The sequence below is a fragment of the Agelaius tricolor genome, unplaced genomic scaffold (genome assembly GCF_023055355.1).
Source record: "Agelaius tricolor isolate 1412-34295 unplaced genomic scaffold, bAgeTri1.0.p SCAF_11, whole genome shotgun sequence".
In the NCBI taxonomy this organism is placed as follows: domain Eukaryota; kingdom Metazoa; phylum Chordata; class Aves; order Passeriformes; family Icteridae; genus Agelaius; species Agelaius tricolor.
The window spans coordinates 20,736,133-20,752,971 of record NW_027269271.1 but is presented as its reverse complement, the minus strand read 5'-3'; the positions used below and the strand labels follow the sequence as shown (position 1 = coordinate 20,752,971).

General features: G+C 60.2%; 2 protein-coding genes across 13 annotated transcripts in view; both read right to left on the bottom strand.

The window, feature by feature from the left end:
• Positions 1–12,006, bottom strand: part of ARTN (artemin) — a 71,497-nt gene extending 59,491 nt beyond the window's left edge. Inside the window, exons 1-5 of one of the 4 annotated variants that reach the window (XR_011680635.1) lie at positions 11,874–12,006; positions 8,211–8,440; positions 2,101–2,171; positions 1,770–1,959; positions 546–1,401 (exon numbers count right to left, since the gene is read on the bottom strand). Coding sequence is in view for 3 of the 4 variants with exons in the window: in XM_071436557.1 (XP_071292658.1) it covers positions 965–1,401; positions 1,770–1,959; positions 2,101–2,171; positions 8,211–8,244 (732 nt within the window). In the remaining variant the exon portion in view is untranslated. Of the gene's footprint in view, positions 1–121; positions 1,402–1,769; positions 1,960–2,100; positions 2,172–6,125; positions 6,267–8,210; positions 8,441–11,873 lie in introns of those variants that run through there. The other 3 variants (XM_071436557.1, XM_071436558.1, XM_071436559.1) reach the window with 3 other exon arrangements.
• A 56-nt stretch (positions 12,007–12,062) lies between these two features.
• ST3GAL3 (ST3 beta-galactoside alpha-2,3-sialyltransferase 3) overlaps positions 12,063–16,839 on the bottom strand; it is a 172,739-nt gene continuing 167,962 nt past the window's right edge. For all 9 annotated transcript variants that reach the window (XM_071436548.1, XM_071436554.1, XM_071436545.1 and 6 more), the window contains one exon: positions 12,063–13,445. In XM_071436548.1, coding sequence (XP_071292649.1) covers positions 13,356–13,445 — 90 coding nt within the window. In that variant the 3' untranslated portion in view covers positions 12,063–13,355. The remainder of the gene's footprint in view (positions 13,446–16,839) is intronic.

The window sequence follows — 16,839 nt, the reverse complement described above, 5'->3', positions numbered from 1 at the left end:
CGGGCAGTGCCGGCCGGAGCCGGCTGCCACCTCAGGGACACCCTCCCGCTGCCACCTCAGGGACAGCCTCCCACTGCCACCTCAGGGACACCCCCGTCCCCATCACGGGCACACGCAGAGGTTGGACGCGCAGCCCATCGCTTTATTGCTACAGGAAAAGGCGACTGTACAAAAATAGAGTTTATCCCTCAAATTTTACAAATAATAGAAAAAGGGTGCGGGGTGCACGGGGCGCTGCCCAGGGCTTCAGTGCAGCGCTGGGGTTAAATTACACCCGGCCGCTGGGGGCCCAAAGTCATAAATAGGAGCTGCCGCTCGAGAACAATAAATAAATAATTTAGAATAATAAATAGTTTAGTGCCACAGCACCACGGAGCAGCGTGGGGACCCTGCCACTACCCTGGGAACCAGGCAGGGGTGGGGGTCCCAGTGGGTGTCTAGGAATGAACACCCTGCAGAATACTAGGGTCTGCTGCTGGTCCGGGTGCAGACCCCGCACTCCACTCTGGTGCAAATTGGCCCACTGCATCCCTGCCCTGAGGGACACCCCTCCCCTGCACCACTGACCCCAGGGTGCCCGAGGGGATAGGGCAGTTTTGCCCCCTCTGAAGCCTGGGTGATGCTTGGCCTCTGGAGCGCAGGTGCAGGAGTGCTGCTGATGGACACTGGGCTAGCAGACCCTTGGGAGTGGTGGGAATGGTCCATACTCTCTTCAGCTCATCTCCCAGGGCTGAGCCAGGACCCCATGTAGCTGCTGGCACCAGCTGCTTGGCACTGAGTAGGAGCGGGCTTGGCCACCCACACCCCAGTCATGACTCCATCTCACCTCGGTTCTTTGTGGCCACGTAACAACAGGGGCACCGGCCTCTGCCAAACCCTTGTTCTGAGCCACAGTGCCACCGCACGTGGCAAGCTGGAGTCTGTCGGCATGTGTCGAGCTGGGGCCAAGCCAGCGGCCCCCTCCTCAGCCAATACAGCTGCACTCAGCTGCTGAGAGCTTCTCCACTGTCTGCCATGTGTTCTCCACATCCATGAAGGAGACGGCCTCATAGCGGGTGGGTCGGCAGCAGGGGTGGCTGAGGACGCGCTCCTGCGGCCCCGGGGCGATGAGCTGCTGCCGCAGCAGGCTGCCCAGCGTCAGGTCGTAGTTGCTGCGTGCCCGGTGGCAGGACCCACTGCAGTACTTGAAGAGCACGATCTCGTCCGAGTTGAAGCCCAGGCCCAGGTCACGCACCTTCACCATCAGGTTGCGGATGTGGCAGTTGCGCCCGCGGGTGCGCCGTGGGGATTTCCCCCCCGCCTTTCTGGCTTTGCTGGTACCTGGCGGTGAGCGCTCAGCACGCAGCAGCAGGTCCTCCGCCAGCTCTGCTGTGCCTGGGCTACCTGTTGTCGCATTGTCCCCTGCACATGGAGGAGATGGCGCTGTCATGACCTACCCTTCACCCATCGCCCTTCTTCTGAGCCCGCGGGTCCCCGCTGTGACCTACAGATCCCTCCTGATCACCCACCATGGCAATGGCTGGTGCCTGAGAGGGTGTGCAGGTGGGAAGATACTTCCAGCCAAGATCTTCTCATCTTCTCATTTCTAGGGCTCTGCCACATGCCCAGCATGAAGCTCAGGGCCCCACATGTTGAGATCCCCTCTGCCCAGCCCCAAAGTGCAGCCACAGCCCCACATGGGCTGGGGCTCCCCACAGTAGCTCCCAACGTGCCCATGCCCCACACACAGGACCACCATGCCCAGGCTGGGGACCTGTCCCAAAACGCACCGTACAGCTGGCTCCAGGCAGCAGCAAGGGGTGTCTCCACAGTGTCCTCCCCAGACAGGCTGGCAGTGGCCGTGCCCCGTGGCGTGGGGGCTGCGTCCAGCGTCTCGTTGCAGTGTGGTGTTCGCAGGGTGCCTGTGGCCAGCCCAGCCAGCAGTGACAGGATGGCAAAGAACCCCCACAGTGTCCCCTCCTGCAATGAATCACAGCACACCAGGGTCAGCCCCGACCAGGGTTCATTCCCCACACCAGGAATGAGGCTCCATGAGCTGGGGATGGGTGGGGATGGGGTCATGTAGTCCTGGCCATGGCAGCCAGACAGACCTGGGCTCACCTTGGGCTGCAGGTGTGTGGCAGGTCCTGCAGGCCTTCGCTCTGGTGGCCCCTGTCGCTGGTCCATGCTAGCTGCAAGTACAGAGGCTGGGGTCAGTGCCCACACAGGGTGGGTATAAAGCTGGCTGGCTGGGAGTTGGCACATGCCTCCCTGCCCTGGCCAAGCCTGCCACCCCCTCCCTCACCCCCCAGAACCTCACAACACCTCATGTACCCCGTTCTTGGCCCACCCCTACCCCTCTCCTCTCCTGGCACAGCCAGGCATCCTCACCACACCGAACCCCCCTTCCAAGAGATTGGGCAGCTTGGGTAACCCAGCCTTTGTACAGCACGTCTCCTCAGGGGCCATGCAGCCATGTCCTCATGTGAACAGCCTGGGATGCCAGGCTGGGCTGTGAGGCAGTGGCTAGGCTGGGAGTGCTGTACGGGGGGGCCCTTTCCCATGGCCCTTCCCTGGGAATGTTTTTCTTGCTCACAGTGGGAGCCTGACCTTGGAAACTCCAAATCCATTAGCAAAGGGTCCTTGGGTGCAGCCACCCCTTGGCCCTGTGCTGGCTCCCCAGGCTGCTGCCTGCGCCAAGCTGGGACACACACCCCCTGAGCAGCCTGGATGAGTGGGACTGCAAGGGGCAGGATGCTCAGGCAGGTCCTGTGGGGACACAGCAGGGTACGGAGCACCACGCTGAGCTCACTGTAGTCATTCCCCCCAACACCACAGCTTGGCATCCACTGCCCTGACACACAGAAAGGCACTGCATCCCTGCTGTGCATGGTCCCAGAGGAGCAGCAAGCACGGTCTCAGGGGAGTGATGTTTCCCAGGAGGTGCTGCGGCAACTCCCGTTTGCAGCCACATCTTTGCCTCCTTCCCCAGCTCCCACCTGTGGTGCAGGGGTGCCCCAGTGTCCAAAGCTAGGATTCTCTGGCTTTGAAGGGCTTTAGAAGTGGTTCCAAAAAGGGTTGCAGTTTCCTTGTCCCATCTGCTGCATATCCTATCTCTCAAGGCCACTGTCCCCTTGGAGCTTAGTGGCATTCTGCATTCAAGAGTTCCTCCATCCCCTCTATGACTTTGGCTTTGCCCCAGCATGTCCCAGTTGCTTCCATGGCAAAGGAAGCAATAGGGGATGGAGACATGCTGAGGGGAGTGCTCCTGACCAAAAAAAAGTGAAAGCACATACCTGGGCACTGCTGGGACAAGAAGAAAACATAATTTCTTCCAGTCCCTCTAGCATCTCGGGGGATGGTCCCCAAATCCCAATTGTGGAATCTGATGCCACCCTGCACGTGCCACGGGTCTGTAGTGGGCGCTGCCAGGCCCATGTGTCCCGTCCGGGGGCCGTGCACCAGGCGGGATGCGCCCCCGCTGCCGGCAGGGCTCGCACTGCCCCCCCGGCCGCACCAGCCGCCACAGCCTGGGCAAACACAGCCCACGCTGCCCTTCGCTCCCGTGGCGGCCCGTGGCCCCGCGCCAGCCGCTGCCGCCAGGTCATGGATTTCCCAGGCCGGAGGGGCCAGGCGAGGGTCCCTGCGCCCTGCTGGAAAGGGACGGACTCCCCGGTCCTCGCTTCCGCGGCGAGGAGCCAGCCCTGCTGCGGCCCCTCGGCTCCAGCATCCCGGCGGGACGGGACGGGACGGGACGGGACGGGACGGGACGGGACGGGACGGGACGGATCAGCCGGTGCAATTCAGGCTTCTCCCGTCCGGCGGCAGCACGGCCCCGGACTCTGCAGCGGCAGCGCTGCCGGCGGGGCGCCGAACGAGGGCAGCCTCCCTTCGCCATCGGGAGCCCCAGCGCCGAAGCGACGGACTAACACAAGCAGCGCCTCCTCAGACTCGGGGCCCCGTCCACGGGGCAGCTCCTCGAGCGCGCAGGACCGCAGCCCACGCTGGCCCCGCTCGGCATCTGCTTTCGCCCAGCGCAGGCAGGGCTGAGCCCAGCAACTGGGCACCCCACGGCGGTGCCAGACCTGCACACCCCACAGCAGACCCGCATGTCCTGTACGGGGAAATCTGGCTGGATCTTCCCCAGACACGGCTGCCAGAGCCCTGCCGGGCGACTCATAGACACAGGAAGGTTTTTCCCCAGGGTCGGAACCGAGCTCATCCATGTGAGCACCTGTCTGGACCCCCCGTCACATGTGTCCCCCGCCCGGGGCTAAACAACAGCAATTGTTGGTGCAATCCCTGAGCAAGCCACCTCACATTCACTGGTGCAGAGCCCGGCGAGAGCCCCGCTGCCCGCCCTGTGCACGGGGCGCTGGGAGAGCATGTCCCATGTCCCATGTCCCATGGCTGCCCCAGGCCCCTGGGGGAGGCACAGACACTCGCGAAGTGCATCCGCACGGGCCCAGCGGGTGCCCCAGGCCCGCGGTGTCTCCGCTCTCGGAGTAGCTGTGGCAGCGCTGCAGCCGCGGGCCCCACCTGGAAGCGCGGGGGGATGCCCACAGACCCCTTCGGACACCTGCGGGCACCGGCGGAGGCCCTGCGTCCCTTCGGGCTGACCGTGGCAGAAGAAGTGATGGGTCAGAAATCAACCCCGCGTATGAGGACTCAGACACCCGGGACACACGGCAGAGACCAAACTCGGCCCCAACTCAGGGACAGCAGAGCCAGGGAGCACAGGGTACCCCCGCCCCTTGCCTCTCGCCTGCCCACCGCCCGGGGCGCACACCTGTCCGACGTGCCCAACGGGCCGGGCGGGAGCCCAGGGAAGAGGCGGGCGAGTCCGTCCCCGGGCCCCTCGGGCGCCCGCAGCGGGGTGCCGCCTCTCCCCGCCCCGGCAGGGAGCCCCGGCTCCGCCGCGGCCCCCAGCGCTTCCCGCCGCCGGGTCGGGCTCGGCACCCCGGTAGCCGAACTAGGAGGACTTGCCCGGGGGCGGCCCGAGACTCCTCACCGGCCCGCGAATATTGCCGGGAGGTGGGCGGCGAAGCGGGTTCCCCTCGTCCCCCCCGTAGTCCCGGTACGAGCCTCCGCCGAGACTCGGGGCCGCCGGCAGGCTGGGGCGGGCGCTGTCGCCCGCCACCCCGGCCCGCACTCACCGTGCCCGCGGTGGGGACCATCCCCCGGGCCGCCGCTGCCCCGCATCGCCTCCGCTCCCCGCCGCCCCCCGCCGCCCGCCGCCGCTGCGCCGGGGCGGGGCGCTGGCGGGGGCCGGCGCTGCCCCGCCGGCACCGACTCCCGCCGCTGCTCCCGGTGCCGCTCCCGCTGCGTCTCGGGGTGCGGTGGCGGCGGCGTCAGGCGGACGCGCAGTGCGGGGCACCGGCGGCTCCATCCCGCTCCCGTCGTGGCTGCCGGTGTCAAATTCCAGCCGCCGTCACCTGACCGGCGGGGCGTGCACCGGCACCGGGACCCCGACTCACACTGGCACCAGGATACCAACCGGCGCCCCGATCCGCACGTAGTGGCACCGGGACTCCGACCCGCACGGGCGCCTGGACCGCACCGGGATCAGGAGAGCACCGGAATCCCATCAGCGCAGGAGCCGCAGCCCAACCCGCTTCAGCACCGGCTCTCGCCGTGATCCGCACCGCCTCCGAGCTCCCGCGGAAACTCGCACCCCGCCGGGAACAGCACCGGGACCCCCGGAGGCACCCGACCCCCGCTACCGCCACCTGTCCGTCGGCCGACCCCCGGGCAGGCGGACCCGCAGCCTGGACGGACGGACGCCCCGTGATCGGTGCTTCCTGCCCCGACAGCGCGACCACAGCGCAACCCGGACGGACACACGGACACGCTCGGGAAAGGGTTCAGCCCTTCCCGGAGCGCTCCGGGAGCAGAGCCCCGCGGGGGACCCCCTGCACACGTGGGGATCTGGCGGGGATGGGCTGTCGGGCAGGGTCAGGGCTATCCCGGCAGCTCCCGGCAGCGGCGGGGCCGGCCCGCGTCCCAAGCATCCCGAGCTGACTCGGGGCACCGGTCTGCCTGCCGCTCGTGTCCGGCCGCGCCGGAGGAGGAGTCCGGCCTCCCGCCCGCCCGCGCCCCGCGCCACGGTCCTCCTGGGCTGGGCCGCCCGCCACCGGGCTCCTTACCTCTGCCGCCGCCCTGCCTCCCTCCGCCGGGGCCGCCGCTGGCCCCGGGGACATGGGGGCCGGCTGGCGAGTCGAGCCGAGCCCGTGCGAGTCCTTACGTCACCGCCCGGGGCCCTCCGCGTCCATCCCGGGGCTCTCGAGTGCTCCTTGCGAACGTGCCAAATCCCGGGGCCGCCTCCGCTCGGCCCCGCTTCACACGTGCTCCCCCGGCCGGAGCCGATCTCCGGGACGCGCCCCGGGCCAGGCGAGCCCCCCGGGTCCGGCCCTCATGGCTGCGGGCTCCGAGGGCGCCCGGGCGGGCTGCGCGCCCCGCTACGCCGCCGGCCGTGTCACCTGCCCCGGCGGCGCTCCGCCGCCTCGGCGCTACTCCCCGGGCTTATGCAACTCCCCGGCTGGAGCGGGGCCAGCGGCTCGGTCGCCGGCTGTGCCACGGCTGCACGCCCAGGTCGCCCCGACCCCGGGCCACCCGCGTGGCTTTAACCTCCTTCCCGCCGCCCGGCAGCCCGGGCCCCGCGGTCCCGCGGAAGGGTCGGGTGGCCGCTCCTGCAGCCACCTGCGGAGCCGTCGCCTCGCCTGCTCTCATCTCCTCGGATTATCCGGAGCGGGGGTGACAACTCCCGCGTCCTCCTGCGACATCACCTGCCAGGGAGTGTGCGGGCACAGGCGGCGCCCACTAAGCCGTCCCTGCCACCGCGAGCAGGGACAGCGGAGGTGGCACGCGGCCCGGAGCTGCTGCTTCACCTGCCCTGGAGCGGCACCGTGCGGCCCCGGCTCCCCCCTTTCACCCCCACTCCTGTCCTGGCACAAGCATCTTGACCTGGTCTGTGCCTCTGGGTGGCTCCCTGACTGCTAGTGGCACTGGTGGGAGCACGGGCTCTGCCGTGGGACTGCTGCCTCACGGCCTGGGGCTGCTCCCATCTGAGATGTCCTCACGGGCGTTGGAGTCTGTGCCCATGGATGCCTTGGCCCAGCAGAGTTTTGGAGGCCCTGGTGCATCCCTGGGGTAGAGAAACAGCTGGGAGCGAGTGACAGGGAACAGGTTCCTCTGCTTTGCAGGGCTACAGACTAATGCAGCTGCCTGCTTGGAAAATTTCAATGTGAGTGGCATATCCTGTTCCAGGTTGCCTGGCTGTCCCCATGGAGCTGGGTCTGGCCACAGCCTTGCCCCTAGAAGGGAAGCTGCCCAGGAAGATAGGGCTGCCAATGAAGGGAAGGGCTGCCTCCCCCACTGATAACCCTCAGGGCTCGGAGACAGCCTCGGGTGCTGGCTCAGCAGAGGGGTTAGCCCATTCCCTCCCACCTTGCCTAGGTTGGGCAGGTCTTCTTGTCCTCCAGGACACAGCCAGGAAGTCCTGAGGATGTGATGCTGGTTGTATGCAGGGGCATGGCACAGGGTATCCAGGGCACCCATACAGGTGAGCCCAGTGTCCCCAGTCATGTAGAAGGGGTGGTTGTGCAAAGCCTGGCCTCTGTCCTCTTCCAGGTGTGCCCACTTCGAGGCTGCTATCCCAGACACCTGGAGGCACTGGCTCTCTCCTCTGCTCTTCCTTCTTGTCCTGAGAAGCCTGCAGCTGCTGTCAGCTAATGGCCTACCAGCAGCAGTTCCTCCCTGTCCTCCCACAGCCGTGGTGGCAGGGGATGGTATGTCCCAGCTATGTGCCTCAATCCTAGCACTGCTCTCCCCTCTTGGGCTCCCATGAGTACTGGCTCTGCCATGGGGTGTGCTGGGCATGGCTCAGGCTGCACAGGGTACTGGGGTGCAGGGCAGGGTTCCAGCCCCACAGGTCTCCAGACAGAGGGGTGACCTGGTCCCTGACTACTGCTGGCACTGCCTGGCTTGGTACCTTCCCAGGGCACTGCCTGTGCCAGCCCGTGCTCCTGCGCCCCCGGGGCTGGGGTGTCACAGGTGCCTTGTCTGGTCTGGAATAAGCCCTGCTGAGCCGAGCCAGGACCTGCTGTGACATCTGTCCCTAAAGGTGCCACCCTTGCGAGTGGCAGGAGGGGGTGATGCAGACCAGCCAGATGGCAGAACTGAGCACGTCGTGACTGCTGTCCGAGGCCACGGCTGGGTGTGACAAAACATACGTGGGAGAGAGCTGTGACGCAGGCTGTGTCCCATCTCAGCAGTGACGTGGCTCCTTCAGGGATATCTCTGAACAAGTCTCCTTGTCTCAGCTGACCTGAACGTCCTCGTGTGCCCTGGTCCCAGGCTCTGTGCTCTTTTCTTCCTCTGCCCTCCCACGGCCAGGACAGGGCATGGGCCATCCCTGGGGCTGGCTCAGCCAGATGGCAGTGGTGATCCTGTTCTTTAAATGCTAGGAAAAGAGGAGGGATGGAAGGAGGATTTGAGCTGCTCCAGCATCTCCCTGAAACCTGCAACCATGCATCAGGGAGGGCTGGGCAGTTGCTTCTCTGTTGCCCCATTGGTGCTAGTAACAACCCACCCCTTGTTTGGAAGCTGGGAGGTCTGGCAGACCAGTCACCCACCTGGAATTAGCCTTCCCGTGCCTCCAAGCAATGGAACTGTCTCCAACATATCCTGTGGCTCTGGGAGCCTGGTGGCATCACCAGGGCTTGCTTAAGGAGTTACACTCTTCCAGCTGGGACTTGGCAGGTATGAGAGCTGGACACAGCCTCGGTCCCTGGCTTCCTAAACCATTTCCTTTTCCAGGACACTGTGGTGAGAAGGTCACTTGGCTGGACACCTGCCTTTGTCAGGGCCACACCCAGCCCGATTGCTGCTGTGACCCTTGGCAGGAAGACATCCTGCTGGTAGGGAGTCCCCAGGAGAGCAGCCATAGTCACAGGCAGGTCAAGCTCTGATGCCTGTGCCTTCCAACATTAAACAAACCCAACCCAAAATCCCGTCTCCTACCCCTCAAAGTCACCTGCAAGGAAGAGCACAGACCTCTCCTGTCCCCAGCACCAGGCCAGTGGCATTGGCCAGCTGCAGCTCCTGGCAGCTGGATTACTGTTCCAGAGGAGTCAGCAGTGAAACCAGGGAGGGGACAGCCCAACCAGGGGAATCCCTCTGCCTCCCATAAAAAAGGCCCAAGGCAGCAGAAGAAAGAGGCCAGCCAAGCTTGTTTGATAGCTTTATTGCTTCTGTGATATGACTGAATTGATGTGACATAAGCCGGCTTGGAGGAGCCTGCAAGACTCTTACCCTCCCTGCCTAGAGGGAAAATTTAAAAAAAATGCAGAAACTAAAACTAATTTTAAAAACTCACTGAGTTCTTGCATCTTGGCTTGGTACAGTACCGGCAAATGCACTGGCCCTTTCGAGACCCTGTGCAGGCTGTGCAAGGAGCCAGAGCCCAGAGGGGCTGGGCTGTGGCCCCAAAGGAGCTCCTGCACTGAAGGACACGTCTCTAATACTGTGAATGACACACACTTGGACCGAGAGCACACGCTGTGCTGGTGCCCATGGAGCTCAGCATGGTGGCTGCCTCCCTGCCAAACACTCTGGAAGCCCCTGCCCGTGTCCAGTTCTGCCCGTACCCAACCCAACTGTGCCCATCTGACACAGATGGCCCTGTCCTGACACCTTCCCCTGCTCCCAGCAGTGCTCACACTGAGGGGTGGCACAGCATGGCCAGGCTGGGCCTCTCCACTTCTCCCTCCAAGGAAGGAGACACTGGAAGCCCAGAGATACTGGGATGAGGAATGCTGGGCTGGATCCCACTGCTGCCTCATGCTACCTGGCCATGGTGCTTACCTTTGGCACGTGTGAGCTCGAGGCCATAGCATGGCCAGGCCTAACAGGGTGAGCTGGTGGTGGGATCCCAATGCCAGTGTGGTGGGTACTGACAGAAATGCACAAGCAGCTCATGGTGTGGTCAGCACAGCAGCAGCAGCAGCTCTCCAGCACCTCCTGTCCTCCAGAGCAGCACAAGCAGGCTGCCTTGCAGCTGCCCAGACCTGCTCTCTGCACTAGCTGGAGCAAAACCCACAGTGGTCACTGGCCCCTGATCTCCCTGTGTTTCCCTGGGCTGTCTCTAGGCAGTTCCCTGCCACCCGAGTGGCCTTTCTGCACCACAGCGCATCAGAGGCACCAGGCAACCCTGCTCTATATTTAGGCTGTGGAGAATTCCCCTGGGCTCTCCCTTCCGATCTGACAAGGTGAGTCACTGTGAGGGAGAGGCCAAGACTCACATCCGTCCCACTGACCCTGCTCTGACCCGTGCGCCGCTCCGAGCTGCCGGGACTGCGGCGTCTCAAGGGCGGGAGGTGGCTGCAGGTGCACCTGGGGAGGCAGCCAAAAGAACAGCACCCAGGAGCAAAACCCAGTGCCGTGCACTGCTCCTGGAGCTGGAGCCCCATCACCTGGCCATGGGCTGCTCTGTGGTGTCAGTGAGCCAGAGGAGAGTCTTGGTCCCCAAAATGCTCTTTCCTTCTGTATGCAGGTGGTCCTGACCCACCACAGTCACTCTGGACCTTGCACTCATCTATTCCACTTGGACTCTTCTGCCTGGAGACCTTTGTCAAGGTGGGCAGAAGGGCTTTGAGTCACCTCCCTGGTCTGTAGGGTCAACTTCCCATCAGGACCTGTTCATGGCTGTGATGGAGAGCTGGGATGACAGGGAAGGCTGAGCAGTGGCCATGCTGTGTCCTTGGACCTGGAGCCAGTGAGTTGGAAGATAAAAGTGCCCTGGAGCTTTGTAGTGTTCAATAAAGCAATTGAACAATCCTTTGTGGGGGTCCCAGCAGAGACACCAAAGGCTCTTCCCTCCTCCTTCCAGATGCAGCTGCCCACTCTGCCATCTCAGCTCACTGCAGCCCATGGATGCAGCCCTAGGGCTCTCATGGCAGCTGGTTAAAGCACCAAGACTGAGAGAGTGGGTGTCAACCCTTCCCCAGCCACAGCCTCAGCCAGACCCAGACCAAGCAGTCCCCCTGCCAGCGTGGCTGGGACTCAACAGAAGATGGTTCCAAGTCCAGGCTGACACCCAGGAACTGCTGCAAAGGGAGGGTTGCCTGGTGAGAACCATGGGAATTCAGTCCCATGGAGTCCTCAAGAAGGATAAACAAATTGGGAGGTACTTAAAAGGAATATCTGCCACGGCATATGCTCAAAAACCTACTGCAAACCTCACAGAGCATCCTGAAAGGAGGCATGTCCCTGGGAGGCCAGAGCAGTGGGGATGGGACATGGGAAGGGTAGAGGGAAGGAGAGCCTCCCAGCATGCCTTCTGCAGCCCAGAAGCAGTAGGAACTTTGAGCTGCTCCCAGATGACAAGGGAAACAGTAGCCACAACAAGAAGCTGGGCAGGACTTTCCCCTGAGCAAGCTCCTTGGCTACAGGCACAGCAGGCAGGAGAGGCTCCTGAGGGAGGCATCCCACACCAATATCTGTAAGCAGCACTCAGTGCCACGTCCTGGGAGCTGCCTCTGCCTGCAGCCTGGTCTCAAACCATTCTGTACTGTTTGCTGGTCTGCCCCACACCTGGGTCACTGCCTGCCCCTCCTGCACACCCCTTTGGGGGTCTCAGGTCCAAAGCCACAATCCCTGCAATCAGCAGGTGCAGAGCTGGTCTAGGGGAGCCATGCGAGCATTCCTTGCCCATACCTGTGTTTCCCTGGGCTGTCTCTAGGCAGTTCCCTGCCACCCAAGTGAAGGGTCATGAAGTGAAGGGTCATGCTCCCTTCACTCCAGAGCAAGGCAGACTGCAATCCTTGGGCCATGACAGACACAGCATCAGGACCATGAGCCCAACCCACATCCCTCTGGGATCCCCCTCCACTCACCCCAGCACCGGCTGGCTGTGTGCCAGTGCCTTGACACCCAGGTACTGGGACAGTGCCTGTGGGTGCACTCCAGCCTGCTCCAGGCCAGGAGAGCACAGGAGCCACTTTCCACATGGAACTGCTCATTCCCTTGGCAACCTCCCTTCTGCCCACGCTCTTCAGGTGGATGAGACCACCCTGCTGCCCTCGCACTTGGCCATGTTGATCAGTTTATTCCAGCTCCTCTGAAATACGTATACAAATCAAATGTGCAAATAGTGCATCTTGGGACCAAGAGGGCAAAGGAAGGACGTGCTCCTGAGAGCAGGAGGAGCAGCAGTGCTAGAGCAGCACAGGAGGAGCTTGGAAATGGAGTGAGCAGGGGCCGAGCAGAGGGTGAGAGTTCCCATCAGGTTCCATCATCATTGAGGTCACACGTCGCTTAAATAGGGAACATGATTGAGTCTGGAACGTAAAACAAACATCTTCCGCAGTCTGCTCTCAAACTGTAAAGCTTGAGATCTCTGCTCAAGATCTGACCTCCTTCCAAAGAATAAATTACTCCCCTCCCACACAAAACCAAAGCGAGATGCTGTCCAGAAACAGTGACACAAGTCTGCACGGACTCTTCAGGGGCCCTGCACAGCAGGCACAAACCAAGAGGCCTGAAAGCCTTCAGCACAACAGGGCAGGCTCCTCTGCATCGTGACAGGCAGGAAGGTGGGGAGGGTCTGCTGTAGGCAGAGAAAGCCACTGGCTCCCTGCTCCACCTTGGGGTCAGGGCAGAGGCAGAGCAAATGGCTATGGAAAACACAGCCAAGTCAGTGGCTGCTGTTGCTGCCTCTGTGGAGGATGTGAGGAAAAATGCAGAAAAACAAACCCATGCTCATCTCCATCCAGAAGCTCCAAGTGGAGAATGAGAGGAAGCCATTATTCTCCCTTTGAATCGTAGCAGCACCAATGACACCGAAGTTTTGGATGGATTTGTTTTCCTGGGGAAAGGTCAGAGGCTGGTGACAATGCAGATGGAGCATGAAGAGGCCAGGTTTTTCACAGGGCTGTGCGCAAGCAGACTTTGTCTTGTACCTTGGTATTTCTAGTATGGTTCCAGCAGAGTCTTTTAAAAAATAATACTTTGTACATTCAGGCTTTGCTGCCTCGGGGCAGCATCACCTCCCATTTGGCACTAATCATTGTATTCACAAACCTTTCTTCTCTCTCCTGAGTCTTTCCTGTCTAATTCAGGATGCAGAAGATCTGTCTGCGATGCAGAGTTCAAGAACTGTCCACTCAGCCCCTTGCCCACCTCCTGCCAGCTCTAGGCCTGGAGGTGGGAGATGTAACCCTCGTGCAGACTGGCAATGCAAGAGGGTCTTCCCAGAGCACCTGGGCATCTCTGTGTGTCTTCAGTGAGGTGGGATTCTTGCAGGGGGCTGCCAGTGCCTGCTCCCAGAGCTGCAGCATGTCTTCTTCTCCTCCCTTGGATGCAGTGGCTGCAGCCACTCAAATCCCACTGGTTAGGTCAGTGATGACTCTGGCTTTCACCAGCTTTCTCAGAAATTCCTTCTCCCGCTGGATGTTGTGCGTCCAGGACTGGAAGAAAATGAGAGAGACAGAAGGTCAGCAACTACCTTGGCCAAGCATGCTCCTGTCCCTCATGCTTGGGAGACTGGCAAGGACACAGATCCTGTTGTAGATCAGAACATCCCTTGCACACCAAGGACCTTCTTTTATGTAAGGCTGACACAGTCAGCAGGGTCAGACCTGTGTACCTAAGGTAGAAAGTTTCCCTGTGGGCTAGGGGATGTTTTTTGGCATGGTGAGATCTGGGCAGTCCAGGCCCCTTGGGCAGACATGCCCTCACAAACTACTGCACACAGGAGTCCAACAGCACAGCACTGGTGATGGTCTATGCCAGGGAACAGAGCTGGCAGAGGACACAATGGCAGGACACGTACCCATCACACACAGCACCCTGCCAGGCCATGGCGGTGCATGGGGGTGCATGCAGCTGAAACACCCCAAGACCACCCCCATCAAAGCCAGCTCTTGCTTCTCCTAGCTCTGTCAAGAGGAAATCACATGCTAAAGGTTACACTAATACAATGTGAAGGGTGAAACGGCCACATCTCACAGCAGGCACTTCAGAGCAGTGATTGCCATAGCTGGTGTCAGCCCTCCCAGATGTGTTCCTTGCAGCAGGCTTGAGCTGGGATCACAGCATCTGCCTTCACTCACCTCTGCTGGGACTATTGAAGCACTTAATGAAAGCAGGAAGTGGTTTGTCACACCCTGCAGCCCAAGGCAGAAGAGGAAAAAGCAACTTTCCCCAAAATCTCCCAACAGGACAAGAATTCCTTACATGATTTTGACACAGTGCTCTGGTCAGCAGGTAATCTGAGCTCTAAATACAATCTGGACCATGACAAAATCACTCTACAGGAGCCTCCTTGAAATGGCCTCAAACCAACAGAGCATCAGCCCCATGAGCCCACTGAGGGTACTCTGTCATAGGTATCGAAATCCAGTTTACCCACTTCCAAACCATGGGCACCTGCCTGCAAGGCACTGGTTGTATCCATCATGCACAGTGTGCATGTGGCTCTCCTGTCATCCTGCTTATCCTGCCCTGTCCTGTCTGGGACAAGCAGCTCTCAGCCATGACTGCTGTGTGGCACTGACAGCCTCAGGCATGACATGCACACAGTGGGCTGACAAGAGATTCAAGGTCCCTCTCTAGATCTCCAGCACGTTTTGGAAATAACTTTCTTGCTGCTACTGCACCTTTACAAGCCACTTCCATCCCCTCAGTGCACAGGAATGACAACAGTTAAAGCTGCTAAAGAAACTTCAGGCAGGTAAAAGAGGTCTTTGACTTCCTCTGCTTCCAGTGACTCTGTTACCTGAACACTGGAAAGGCTACACCACTACAGGGAACAGGACCACACATGGACAACTGTGTTGGTGCTCTTTGGGACTCTGGAAATGCATAAGGCCCTATCTCTAAACTGAAAAGGTACTGCCCTGAAACAACTCAGTGCACGGCTTCAGCTAATGTAAAAACAGAAACTGACAAATGGCACTGGGAATAAGGGTTACAAAGGCTTGTAAAAGGAAAAAAGCATCAGTTCCAGAAAGCAGCAGTGGGAACGATGGTGGCACAGAGAGAGCTGGGAGAGCAGGGCTGAGTGTTGGAGCCAGAGAGCCAGAATCCCTCAATGTGCTGGAAACAGTTCCACATGTGACATGTCAGCTGGGGGCCCTGGGCTTGGCCCCTGCCATGCAGCAGTGTCACTTGTGCCAGCACAGCCCTTGCTGGGAAGGCTCAGCCTGAGTGTGTGGGTGAGCTCCTGCCCACAGGCAGCAGCACTGCCTGCAGGCACAGAGGCCACGCTGGGACACCACGGCTCAGTGAATTCACTTGCATCTGGCTGGGATGGTTGTTGAAACCTGCCTGGAGCACCAGGAGCCTGATACCTCATAGCACAATCTGAGCCCTCCTCCATGCCTTCCAGCCTCATCACACAGTCTGAGAAGCCAACTGGTTTTGGCCAGGACAACCGTTCGTGTTTGTGTTTTTTGTACAGATGAACTGGGGAACAGCCACTTGTAGGCAAACTCAAACCACCTAAAATGCCACCTCAGGCCATGTGCAAGTGCCTTATCTGATGGCAGGAGGAAATCTGCTTTGTGAAAAGTACAAGTGGAGCAGGAATTTAAGTTCAGTAGGTAGATAACAAAACTTTGGGTGACACAATTGCAGTCTCTCACATTACAGCTAGGTCTGGCTCCAGCACTCACTGCAAAATTGCTGGCAACACCTACCAGCCTGTGGTTGTTCAGCATCCAGGCTGCTTTAAACCCCAGGCACTGCCACTAACTCCTTTTTACAAGCAGTCACACAAAAGGCCATTCAGCCTCCCATCTGATCCATGGATTTAGTGATGTCCACATCAGTACTCTCTAATGTCTTGTGGCTAATGTAAGCCCACAGAGGAAGAGGTTCTCTTGTGAGAACACGCTTTCATCCCTCCCAAAGAGCACTGTCAGGGCACTCAGTGCAGTGCTGCTCCCCCATGAGCAGCACGGGCAGGAGGGATGAGGCATGTCTCCAACACCAGCTCCGGTTACTGATTACCCAGAGGGACTCACTCATCCCACTGACAGACTGAGCTGATCAGACTGAGGAAGCTGCATTCCAGCACCAGTAGTGGGGACAAGAGCCAGAGCAGTTTTCTCAAAACTGACAGGAAAGCAGGCACCTCAGTCCCACTGCTCTGACAGGAAAAGGCAACAAAATACACCCTAAACCCCAGAAGGTTTCAGGGTGTATACATCTCAAATAGAACCATGGGTATACACCTTAAATAGCAAACACTGCCAGCAGAAAACTCCAGCTCTTTTCTTGTCAATCTGCACCTCAAAGACAGTGATGGAGCAGTTTGGAGCATTTACTGTCACCTCCACCTTCCTGTCCCTGCACATCGCCACCGCTGCTACAACCTGGCAGACTGGCTCTGCCCTCTCTCCTCTGCTGCTCGCATCCAATGCAGCTTCCACTTGTGGAATCAAACAGGCTGCTTGCCTGAGCCCATGGTTGGAGCAATGAACTTTGAGAGTTACAACAGGAACATCCCAGGAGGCTCCAGACCCCTTCTTGTTCTCCAGGGATCAGGCTGGGATTTCCTGTGCTTTGGGTCTGTCTCTGAGTAGTGGACATTTCCTTTTTCCAGTGGAGAGCAAAGCAGAGGGAGCCGAGTTATTCTGCCAGTGCTGTTATGGCTGTTTATCCCAGGGAGGTGGCAGTGGCTCTCTGAGTGCTTGGTCACAGTTATTAGGTGAAAATTTATCATCAGTTAAAGCCACCTTTCAGGGTTATGCAAATGCAGCAGCCCCAAACCACCTATCCTTTTTATCTTGACAATTCCACAAAGAAGCACAAAACATCATCTGTCGCTTCAAGAAAAGCCAAGTAGAATATTTTAAG